The sequence below is a fragment of the Octopus sinensis genome, linkage group LG9 (genome assembly GCF_006345805.1).
Source record: "Octopus sinensis linkage group LG9, ASM634580v1, whole genome shotgun sequence".
In the NCBI taxonomy this organism is placed as follows: Eukaryota; Metazoa; Mollusca; class Cephalopoda; order Octopoda; family Octopodidae; genus Octopus; species Octopus sinensis.
In genome coordinates this window covers 29,855,079-29,868,078 of record NC_043005.1, presented here as the reverse complement: position 1 = coordinate 29,868,078, position 13,000 = coordinate 29,855,079, and the positions used below count along the sequence as shown (strand labels likewise).

Genomic DNA, 13,000 nt, shown 5'->3' with positions numbered 1-13,000 from the left:
GGATGTTGATGGTTTAGATGCAATGCATGTGCAAATACTTTAAATAACATCGGTATGTATAATTTACATTGCCATCTTGTATATAAAATGTTCATTGAGAATGAAGTCGTGTCCATTCAATGATGCAACCACTTAACTCAAGTATTGATTCCGTTAAATACTTCTATATATTTACTCATCACACATACTGTTTATCTTTCCAATGATAACATCATTTCAAAGTGGTCATTAGATGCAGTAGAGGTCTTGTAATAGCCAGGAACTCATTCAGACAAACCCAGATCATTTCAGTGAATTGTTATGCCTGAAGAAAAAAACCCTTAGTGGAGTCACTTGTGTGGCTTTCTCTTATAATCTCTCAGTTCTCATGATTTGTTATATATGTGTATATGTATACATACACACATATATATGGATTATTATTAGTATTATTATTATTATTATTATGGGGACAAAACTGGCAGAACTATTAGCACACTAAATGCCGTGCCCTTTACATTCTGAGTTCAAATGCTGCCAAAATCAACTTTACCATTTATTCTTTCCAGGTTGATAAAAGAAAATACTGGTCAAGTACTCTCTCCTTAAAAAAACTGCTGGTTTTGTGTTAAAATTTGAAATAATTATTCACCACCACCATCATCATCATTGTTTAACGTCCGTTTTCCATGCTGCCATTTTGGACAGTTTGACTGAGGTCTGGAGAGCTAGGAGGCTGCACCAGGCTCCAATCTGATCAGGCAGTTTCTACAGCTGGATGTCCTTCTTAACACCAACTGCATCTTTCACCAGTCAACCTTTATCCTTTAGAATTTTGATGACAGCTATGTTATTGATACTTTAATTCTTTTGTTACCATATTTCTCTTGAAATACATTGTTTTCCTTCCAATTAATTAAATAAAAATTAAGAATATTGTAGAATGGTTTTATCCATTATTAAACTGATGTTTGGAACATAAACTAGCATGAAATTTTAATAGGAAGTTTTAATTTAGCTCACTTTAAAACCAAAATTCTGCAGCATAGAATCAAGGGCAGTCTCCTGCTCACATATACAGGATAGTGTCACTGTTAGATACACAGACATCGTAGAACACATTGCAGAACTGTTCACAGATATAGAATGATGCCATTGTTACATACACAAACATCTCAGACCACATCCAAAAGAAATCTGGTTACCAACACAGTGAAATCACACATGTGTGCCGTTTCCTCTCTCTGCCCTTTCTGCTCCTACCCCAACAACCTCTGCTACCTTAACCCTTTAGCATTTAAACCGACCATATCCAGCCAAAATATTCTGTTTGCTTCATGCCAAATACAGATTCTCATGCCTATCTCTCAATGTCATACCAAAAGTCATAATCGAAGTCTCAAAGCTAAAAGATAAAAACATGATTAATTCAAAACAAATGTCAATAAATAAGCATCACATTTGACAGAATAATCTGGATGCTAATAGGTTAACCTAAACAATTTCACCCACACATTCATATGAAGTCTGCTGGCCAATGTGACTCTCTAGAATTACTTCCCCATCCACGTTCCTCATCTTTCAGAATACAAGATGGACTTCAACGGTAATCCTATTAGACCAAAGGACTATACAAATCCCATGCATCATATTACTGGCAATGTCAACCAACAAAGTGTTTCACTGAAGAACTTCTCACAGAAAATTTTAAAAAGTGGTTGCAGGGTGACTGGTTGAACTGATTGCTTTTAGGAGTTGACTAGGTTAAGGGTTTAAATTTATCTGCGTTCTCTGCATCACACACAGGAATAGGTGCCTTTCATTAAAACTTAGTGTTATGTGACAATGTCTATATAGAAATATGAAACCCATTTTGTGTTGTATTAATTTAGTTTTCAGAGACATTGCAAGGCCATAAAACTGTATCTTTACACATTAAGATAATTTGCATATTTGTTGTATTGTGAATGTTCTAAGATAGAGTTGCATGTATTGGGTTGAAAAATAACCATTCCTGCCAACAACAGGGTTCTATTTTCATGAATGTGACAAAAACAGTCATTTGAGAAAGATAAATTAATTGATTGCAAGAAGAAATGGTAAAATAAGGACAAAAAAAAAAGAAAAAAAGAACAACAAAAAAAAGCAAATCAAAAGTAGGCAGGGAAGCTGTAACAGCTTGTTAGCTGGGAAGCAATAAGAATGGACATTGATATCTGTATAATTAAATAGCAAAACCATAGCAGTCACAGCTGTTGTACTACAAAGCCAGAGTTTCAGGTGTATATAAGTGTATATATATACATATATATGTGTGTGTCCGTGTGTCCATGAGTATGTGTGTTTGATTGAAGCCTGCTTCTACACATATATTTCTACTAGCGCGCACACACACACCTACATACATACGTACACATACACATACATATATATACATACATGCATACATATGCATATACATACATATGTACATACATACATATGCAGTGAAATTAGTCATGCTGATTTGCAGGGAAAGCTTTCCAGTGCAAACAATGTGTTGTCAGTGGACAATATGTTGTGAAAATGTAAGTGTTTCAGGCAGATGACTAGGTCAGTGAAAGGGCAAATAGATGGACACAGAAAGATACAAAAGGTGTCATTATTATCCTATGGTCAACTCACAGCTGGAAGGAGAAAAGATTAAAAGAATAACAACAACAACAATGATAACAAGAACTTAATAATAAACAGAAAAAGCCAATAATAGTCACAGATTTGTTGGTAATCCAAATGAGAAAAATTTGAATGTCACTTTTGTGTGTGAGAATCACATTCTGAAGAACTGGACTGAAGACAATGGGTTTTATTTATTTATTCATTTTTTTTTCTAAATTAGAAGAACTAATCATAGTTAATCTAAATATGAAGTCTGTAGACTGCTATACTTGCTTTCTTTTCCTGAAATTATGTATAAATTATAATTATACTTGTCTGGCTATACAAAGACCGGAATGTCTGTGGGAATGGTAAATCATGCAGCTTAATGTCTAATTGTATTTATTCTAGTTGTCTCCATACTCTGGGTTTCAATCTTGCTTAATTTGACAACAGTTTTTTTTTTCATTCTTCTTGGGTCAATATAATAATTTAATTCTCAGAGTCAAGCCTAAAGTAATGCTGTTGCTTAGACCCAACCATGACCCAATAAACTTACAAACGAAGACATTCCAGCTGTAACCATTCCATCTCTTCCTTCAGACCCAGTCTATCTAGATCTACATTATCCTATAGTTCTTTGCATTTTTTAAAGTCTGTGATTTGAAGGGGATTTGGCTGCTGTCAGGTCATGTCATGTCCTAGAAGTTCTCACATTATCTTTTATTAGCTGTATGGTCCTTGCAAATTTGAGGAACAGAAAAATAGAAATAATAGCAGTAGAAAAGAAAGAGACATGAGATGGTACATCTGTGGGCTAGAGGCCACATGACCATACCAATGCAAACGTCTCTCTTGCATGCCAAATCCGATGTTTCTTATGTCTCACATTTCTCTTAGGGTGCTTACACACTGTCGTGCATGGATACTGACATTACACATCCAGCAGATCATGCTAGCTCCATTTCTTTCAAGCCTACACTTGTCCCTCACTGTCACAGCCCATGTTTCACTGCCGTGAAGCAAGGCAGTTTGCACATATGCATTGTACAATCTACCTTTCACTCTGAGCAAGAGACCCTTTGTCACCAGTAGGGGTAGAAGCTTCCTAAACTTTGCCCAGATTATTCTTATTCTAGTGGTAACACTCTCAGAGCATCCACTCCCACTACTAACTTGGTCACCTAAGTAGCTGAAACTATCAACTACTTCTAGTTTCATCCCTTAGAGTGTAATGGAATCTGTTTTCTGAGTATCTGTGGTGTCTATTGCCCCTGTGCATCTGCTGCACATGAAAGCTATCTTCTCGGTTAATTTTCCTTTGATGTAGCTGCACCTCTTATGTGTCCATAGCTTATACTGGGTACATCTTATGGAGTTTCTACCTACACCTTTCCTACAGATCAAGCAGGGCCACCTACCTAAGGGGGTGTGTGGTGAGTTTGCCTTCCTGCTTACTAGAACTTTGGTCTTTGCTACATTGACTCTAAGGCCTTTTGATTCTAAACCTAGCTTCCACACACGAAATTTCTTTTCTAGTTCCGGTAGTGATTCTGCTATGAGGGCCAGGTCATCAGCATAGAGGAGCTCCCAGGTGCAACTTGTTTTGAACCCCTCTGTTATTGCCTGGAGGACTATGATGAATAAAAGGGGACTGAGGACTGAACCTTGGTGGACGCCTACTTCTACCCGAAATTCTTCACTATACTCATTGCCAATCCTAACCTTACTAACAGCCTCTCTGTAAAGGGCTTTTTCAGCCCTTATTAACCATTCATCAATCTTCAGTTTCCGCATCGCCCACCAGATAAGGGATCGAGGGACCCTGTCAAAGGCTTTATCCAAGTCCACAAAGCTAAGTATAGGGGTGGTCTCAGAAAAACCATAGGGCTTCATTCAGAATGCCAGTGGATGGCCCAGGCAAAGTGTTTCAATCTGAAATGGTCTCCTCGGCCATTCTAAATGGGGGAAAATGCCTTTGTAAAGAAAACATTTACTGATTCAGGCAAAAGGCAACAAGTAAAATATTATACAAACACTTGAAACAGTCTTAGATTATAATCTCTGTGGGTGTAATATTTATAATGTCTAAGGCAGCAAGCTGGCAGAAACGTTAGCACACCAGGCAAAATGCTTAGTGGTATTTCACCTGTCTTTACATTCTGAGTTCAAATTCTGCCGAGGTTGACTTTGCCTTTCATCCTTTCGGATGCATACTGGGGTCAATCTAATCGACTGGCCCCCTTCCCCAAAATTTCGGGCCTCGTGCCTAGAGTAGAAAAGAATATTTATAATGCATGTACAAATATGGAATCATGCTAAACTGCAATATTTAGTTACAGAGGAACATCTTGCAATATTTTGTTACAGAGGAACAATAGTTTACAGATTGTGGATAAATATTATTTTTTGATACTGCCCCAAGACCACACGTTTTAGAGGAGGTGAGGAATTAATTTAATCAATTCTAGGCCCCTGTATTTGGTTTGTACTTTATTTATCGATACCAAAGGGATAGAAACTTAGAATTTAAAAGACTGTAACCGCTTCCATTTCTCATTCTTTTCTCTGCTCACTGTTTCTACCAATTACCTCCTTTCAGTGCCTGCAGCCATTGCTCTCCTCCCTCTACTTTACTTCATCTTTAACACCTCTCTTATTTGCTACCACTCTTGATGCCTGCACATATCTACCACAGTGTCCACCCACCACCACCACCAGCCACCTCTATATCTCTCACCATCACTTTCTACAGTCACCTCTACCCCGTCTCTAACCATTTCTCCTCATACTCCTATGGAACGTTCATCTCTAGCCCCCACCACTGTCCTCTTACCCTGTTCAATCCTCTGTACTGCACCATTTCCCATACATTCACCCCACTCCCCACTGTACCTTGAGGATATGCCCTAACACAGCTCCACTCTCATCACTCTCTCTCTCTCTCTTTCTCTCTCTTTCAACTTTGGTAGCCATGTATCTCCTCCACAACAACATACTTATTCCTATTAGAGACATTAACCTCCCATCAGCCAGCACAAAACCACCTCCCTCAAGTTGATAGGTCTTTGTCTTGCAAGTTGGTGACCTCACTTGTACTGGTGTCACATAAAAAACATCCAGTCCACACTCTGTAAATTTGTTGGCAACCAACCAGAGAAACAATGTCAAATAATAGAACTTGGTACAGTCCTCTGGCTAGCCAGTGCCTATTAGATGATAATCATCAAAAGATGATAATGACAATGTCAATAACTAAAAACCTCAAAACATTTCATCTGGTGCTCCTCCACTCATTCAGCCCCCATTCACCCCCTCATTTACCAGAAAATTAGGGTCTAATGTAATGACTCATCTTTCCTTCATAAAATTTGATGATTCTTATAAAGAAGAAACACTAACCTGCAAACTTGCTCAGAGTCCAATATTTTACTCTGGCGTTGGTCAATGATCACAATATCGTAATGACACTCTCTGTAACACTCAACAGCAGCTTCAGCAGATCGCACCACAAATAAATCATATTTCAGCCGATTGGCAGCCATTTGAAAAGCATCACATTGTGAGTCTTCCTTTGGGAATACAAGCAGCACCTACAAAGAGTAAATCAGATAAAGAATTTGTAATAAGACTGTTATAAAATAAATAGACACCAATAATATGCTGGTTGTTTTATTGATAATGCACTGTCATGTTTGGAAACACAAGCAGTTATCTACAAATAGTGATGAATGTACAGCATTTGTAATAAGATTTGCCAGTGTCATGGTCATTATTATTGTTGTCATGTGTCATCATCACTGTTATTTTAATGTCCGCTTTTTCATACACACATGGGTCAGATGGAATTCTTTGAAGCAGATTTTCTTTGATAGGATCCTCTTCTTGTTGCCAACTCTCACCGATTTCTGAGCAAAGTAATATTGTCCAGACATGTTTTTTTTTTATTACAGGAAACTGAAGACGAATGAAATCACTTGTGTGAGAGTGATGCTCATTCAGAACCATCACATGATGTCAGGACAAAGACACACACACACAATGCACACACACACACACACACACACATATGCACACACACACATATGCACACACACACACATGCACACACGTGTGGGTGTGTCTTGCAAGTTACATGGCAATCTCCCTAGTATTGGTAGCAAAAACAAAAAGTACCCAGTCCACTTTGTAAAGCAGTTGGTATTAGGAAGGGCATCCAGCCATAGAAACCACTAGGTTTGGAGGAAAACAAGACATTTGTAATACAAAACCAGAGCTGGTTTCAGCTGGGTTGGTAACGAAAGGGTTAAGCAAAGACACTGCTAATGTCATTTGGTGCTAGGTTTGATCAGTTTTTACAGATGATGTCTATAGAGAGAAAATTTTCTTTGAGACAAAGCCCCTCATGAAATGCCTTTTATATGTAGGAGAGTTAAAAATAACTGTACACATCATTGTATTAACTCTCACTACTTTGTGTGCTTGTACTAAATATAAGAAAGTTAGTTTTTGCATATTTGTATATATAGTGTGTTCTTTTCTGTTGAAGAGCGTAGGCTCGAAATGTAAAAGACTTTCTCACTTCCCGAGGGTTAAATTAATACATCTGTTTGTTGTTTACACACCCATCTTCGTCTTTTGTTTTGCTTTTTTGTAAATTCCAACTATATAAACATATGTAAATGTAAATATATGAGTGTGTATGCATATATATGATAGTATAAGAGAGTGTGAACATATGAATGCGTATGGATATGAGACTTTATTTTAGTATAAGAGAATATATTAGTGCCTTATTATTTAAGACACTCACAGATAAAGTTTCCACTCATTTACTTATGAGTGTAAATAAGTAAATGAGTGGAAACTTTACAGGTGAGTGTGTTAAATTATAAGGCACCAAAAATGACTCTCCCCAAATACAACAATATATGCTTCAACACATGAACTCACATAAAGAATCTTGTAAACCAAATCCCAAACTGAAGTAGAATGTATTAAAGTACATGAATATATGTTGGCACAGGTGTGGCTGTATGGACGTACAGGAATGGCTGCGTGGTGAGAAGTCTGGTTCCCAAACACATGGTTCCAGGTTCAGTCCCAGACGTGTCTTCTACTATAACCTCAGGCTAACCAAAGCCATGTGAGTGGATTTTGGATTTAGTAGACAGAAACTGAAAAGAAGCTTAGCGTATATGTGTGTGTGTGTGTGTGTGTGTGTGTGTGTTTGTCTCCCGCCACTGATTGACAACTGGTGTTCATATGTTTATGTCTCTATAACTTAGCAGTTTAGCAAAAGGAAGCAATGCAATAAGTACCAAACTTTAAAAAAAGATATAAAAATAAGTATTGGTGGTGGGGGTCATTCATGAGACTAAAACTCCTTCAAGGCAGCGCACCAGCATGGCCACAGTCTAATGACAGAAACAAGAGAAAGAATAAAGGCTGAAAGAGATATAAATGTTGCTCCGCTCCAATTCCTCCCACTACCCCTCACATGGAACTGCCATTATAGACCTGTGTCCTGTCCTTCTTTTTATGTTTGAACCTCTCAGTCTATAGCAATGAAGCCAGCGCCCTCTATGTTAGTCAGGAGTCAGAGAACTGTGCATGTGACCCTTTACAGGGCCTCTGCAACTGGTGTAGGGTAGAAAGGTAGCCTTAAATAAATTCAGACCAGGTCTGAATGCTTGCAAGAAGCTGGACTCCTCCACAAGAGACACCCGTCACATGACAGCATTAACTAGGGCAATTGATGAAGTGCCCTACCCACGTAGACCACAGCAGGATTTGAACTCAGAATGAAAAGAGCAGGAACAAATACCACAAGCTAGCTTGTTTGATATTCAAGTCAGTGAAGGCGCATGGCTCAGTTGTTAGAGCATCGAGCTTACGATAGTGAGGTTGTGAGTTCAAATCCTGGACCAGGGCTGCATGTTGTGGTTGGATCTGATATACTTGACAAGGTCAAGGTGGTGGTGGTGGTGATAATGAAGCTGATTCTGCAGTGAATCAAATGCTCATAACTTTTCAACAAAACACCCGCTCAAAGATTATATACCAAAAGTTTAATGGTGTTCTCTGAATGGAAGAGAATAGGATTGAAGAATACTTTCTTATTTTCTCTTTTATTTCAGTCAAAAATTATGTTGAAAGGATTATTGGTTAACGAAAGATGGAAAGGTAGATCTTATGTGAACGTTTTGGCTTTAGTAAATTTCATTAACTTTACACCTTTTGTTTGGCATTAGACACATTTGACAGCTCCGTGATGTTTTGGTAATTCTGCTGATAAATGGTTGCAAACTTTTGGTCACTTTATAACAGATAAATATTCCATAATGTCATCAAGTATGATTATTTATGTCTGCTGGTCTTGTAGAATTTATATTGGCATCATTTGTACAATTATTGTGACTAATTATGTACTTGTGGCTTTTACAGTCTCATCTGTCATCAGAAAATTACAGAAAATTACTGATATGACATGAAAAGATTCTTTGATTTGGTCAATAGCACATTCCATTGTAGATGATTTGGGGAGAAACTTTTCACTGATGCCAACAGATTGGTTTATCCATTAAGGGACAAAGATTTGTTCCAGAAGGTTTTATTGGATATTCTGTACAAATCCGACTGAAATGTCCCATCCATTTACTTAAGTATTTTGTGTATCTCTCCAAGAATCCTTCAAATTTTGCAGAGAGATATGAATTAAGGAACAAATATATAAACTTCTCTGAATACCTCACCAGTCACATTACTGTGTATTCACATCATCATCATCATCGTTGTTTAACGTCCACTTTCCATGCTGGCATGGGTTGGATGGTTTGACTGAGGACTGGTGAACCAGAAGGCTGCACCAACATAGTCAAACAAAGTTTCCAGTGAAATTTCAACTGTTATTGTCATATTTTCTGGGGTTTATTTATTGTAACTACATAAAAATTATCAGGTTACAACCTCACAATACACCAGAATGCTCTGCCAGTAACAACACATTTCCCTGAACTCAAATTATTTCTTCTTATATTTGAAAAGGGGAAATCTTTCCTGAAATATTATAGGGTCATTAAACAACCATTAAATAGGTGCCGACATGGCTGTGTGGTAAGTAGCTTGTTTACCAACCACATGGTTCTGGGTTCAGTTCCACTACGTGGCACCTTGAGCAAGTGTCTTCTATTATAGTCTCAGGCCGACCAAAACCTTGTGAGTGGATTTGGTAGATGGAAACTGAAAGAAGCTCATTGTATATATATATATATATATATATATATATATATATATATGTATATGTTTGTGTGTCTGTGTTTGTCCCTCCAACATCACTTGACAACCGATGCTGGTGTATTTACGTCCCCATAACTTAGCGGCTCGGCAAAAAGGACCAATAGATAAGTACTAGGCTTACAAAGGAAGGGGACTGGGGGTGATTTGCTCAACTAAAGTTGGTGCTCCAGCATGGCTGCAGTCAAATGTCTGAAACAAGTAAAAGAATAAAAGAACAAAACGTATGTGATGTAACACAATAGCTTTTCTCTTTGTTTTCATTTATTGACATAGCATCATATATTCTACCTAACTTCTAACCTCAATTGCTCAAGCATTCTTATCAAATTACAAACTATCCCGAAATTTATTCTACTGGAAACAAGAAAAACCCATTACAAATATTGAGGCGTAAAAGATAAATATATCCAATTTATGTGAAGCTTACTGCTTAGATGATGAGAATATACAAAATACATGAAGGTAAAACTTAATGCAATGTAAAAGTAGGCACAACACAGGTCATTCAAATTACAGTAACTCCTCCTCCATTGTAACTCTCCTTCCTCTTTTCTTCACTGCAGGCAGATAATGAGTCCCAAGCAGAAGCAATGTGCTATCACTGAGTTGTTGACAAAGAGGGCTGTAGGCTGCCCAACATCCACGGAAAGCTACAGGTTGTTTGGGGAAATGATAACAATAACAAGAGCAATGTGCACAGATGGATGGAAAAGTTTAAAAAAGAAAGCAGCGTTGCAGACAAACTACTCAGTGGATGGTTCTTGACTGCGACCACTGACACAAATTGCTAACAAGTGGATGAATTGTTTCAGATGGGCCGATAAGTCACAATCCGTGAGTTTTTGCACAGCTGGACTGTGGTCACAAAAACATTACAAAAAGTGGTGAAAAGTGTGGGCAAAGTGGGTAACTTGGCAGTTGACACTCAATTTAAAAGAGAGGAAAGAGAAAGTTTGCTCTGCTTTGTTGGAAGTGTTTGAAGCCAATGAAGATATGATTTTTTTTCTGATCTGGTGACAAAGGGAGAAATGTCACTGAGCCAAAAGCAATGGCTCTTGACATGGCATCACTGTTTCTTCAAGGCCCAAGAAGTCATGGTTTACTGTTTTGTAGGAAGACAAGAGCATCATTCTCTTTGATTTTCTGAAATATAGCTGCACTGTGAACAGCAAGCAATATATTGAGACATTCAAAAAGCTTAAAGAAGCCATTGGAAAAGAGACAAAAATGGAATCCGAAAATGATTGACATTCACTAAGACAATGCATAAGCACACACACCCTGGGCAACAAATCAGACAGTTGACAAACTGGGCTGACCACTCACTGCACAGCCTAGATCTGGCACTCTCTGACTTCCACAAGTTTGGTCCAATCTTCAGGCACGATGATTTGATGACCCAGATGAGGTGAAAGGGTCCATAAAGAACTGGCTACAACAGTACATAGTTTTGTATTCATCATCATCCAACGTCTGTTTTCCATGCTGGCATGGGTTGGACATCTTGACAGGAACAGGTAAGGCTACAGGCCACACCAGGTTCTACAGGTGGATGCCCTTCGTAATGCCAACGACTTTATTGAGTGCATTGGGTGCTTTTTATGCAATGATCAGTGCTTTTTACATGGCATCAGCACCCACAATAATGCTTTTATGTAGTTTTAGAATCTCCATTCTGTGGTGGTGGGCAGGTCTTCTTGAGAACAACAATACACCACATTACTTTTAGGATAACCCTTGTATTTGCATATTACTCTATAATGATGATTATTACTGAATTATGTATGAAGATTTTGGGGGCTGAACTGGGTAATAGATTGGTCTACAAAGCAAACAGTATATCATTAAGTTATATAGTACAATGTAATAGTAATTACTATGTTAGACATAGTACCATGTTATATAATGATAGAATGTTATATGTACTATGTGATGTCATATAACAGTATCACGATATACATTGAGGTTATACCTTTTGTTAAAGTGTCATGTTAACAATAGTGTCTGCTACAATCATGCTTATTATTGGAAAGTATTGGAGCCAGTGGTCGGTATTGGGGTCAGTAGTTAGCACGGGGTGGGGGAGTCAGTGGTCAGTATCATCATCATCATCTCAAAACTACCACCACTATTATCATTTATATTGAATAGAAATGAAAAGTGGTCAGTGGTGACTTTTAAATGCTTCAGCTTTTCCAAACTATTTAAATGCTAAAGAGTTAAACAGTACCATAAGTAAGTCCCAATATAAATTATAGTAAACTTCTAGATTGGATCAGTTTATAGTTTGGCTAAACAAGTTGTAGATATTGGACAAGTTGACCAGATATATTTTATTCCACCTCAGTCTAGCTTGGAATGTTTATAGCTGGGAGGCAGCTGACCCTGTAAAACTATATACTTTTTGTTCATTCCTTCTTAAAATAACATAGAATTGTTTTTGGACAGGCCTGATATGTTTCCAGTTGTTAAAAGTTTTCATGAGAATATTTCATTAATATTCCTTATGTTTGGAATGGATTCAACATCAGAATTATTTTTTATACATTTATCCCAAGGCAATCTTTCCTGTGGATGGTTTTTATGTATTGTTTTAACAACAACTTCATGTGTAATAAAAAGGTAGGACAGTTACTGATCCCCTCTTGTAAAATATGTCATCATTGACATCTTCAATCTCATCTTGGGAGAAAGAAAGGGCTAAGGTATTTGCTGTCTCATTTGTTTAGGATGTATTTAATAGCTATCTCTTGCTCTTGGAATATAAATACATAATCCCCAAAGTGATGTAACAATCATAAGCCTGAGAGAGAAAGAGAGAGAGAGAGACTATGCTTCCTCTTAATATCTTCATTATTCTTAAGTTTCCAGCAAACAGCCATGTATAAAACATTCTATACAAAATGTCAGCAGAAACTGAGTCACTGTCAAGGCATTTGCTTCCCGTTTTGTAAGATGTTACTCTCCTCACTTCTAAGCCTTTAGTTAATATATTTCAGAGATGTGCTTGTCTAGAAAGTGATTTGATCTGAGATCATGTGTTAAAACGAAAATAATTACATCACTGGTGACACATATTATCCTT

At 37.5% G+C, this 13,000-nt stretch overlaps 1 protein-coding gene across 3 annotated transcripts in view; it reads right to left on the bottom strand.

Annotated features, from left to right (window-relative positions):
• Window positions 1-13,000, bottom strand: part of LOC115215564 (high affinity cAMP-specific and IBMX-insensitive 3',5'-cyclic phosphodiesterase 8B-like) — a 529,283-nt gene that overhangs the window by 144,723 nt on the left and 371,560 nt on the right. For all 3 annotated transcript variants that reach the window (XM_036505860.1, XM_029784763.2, XM_029784764.2), the window contains one exon: window positions 6,019-6,209. In XM_036505860.1, coding sequence (XP_036361753.1) covers window positions 6,019-6,209 — 191 coding nt within the window. The remainder of the gene's footprint in view (window positions 1-6,018; window positions 6,210-13,000) is intronic.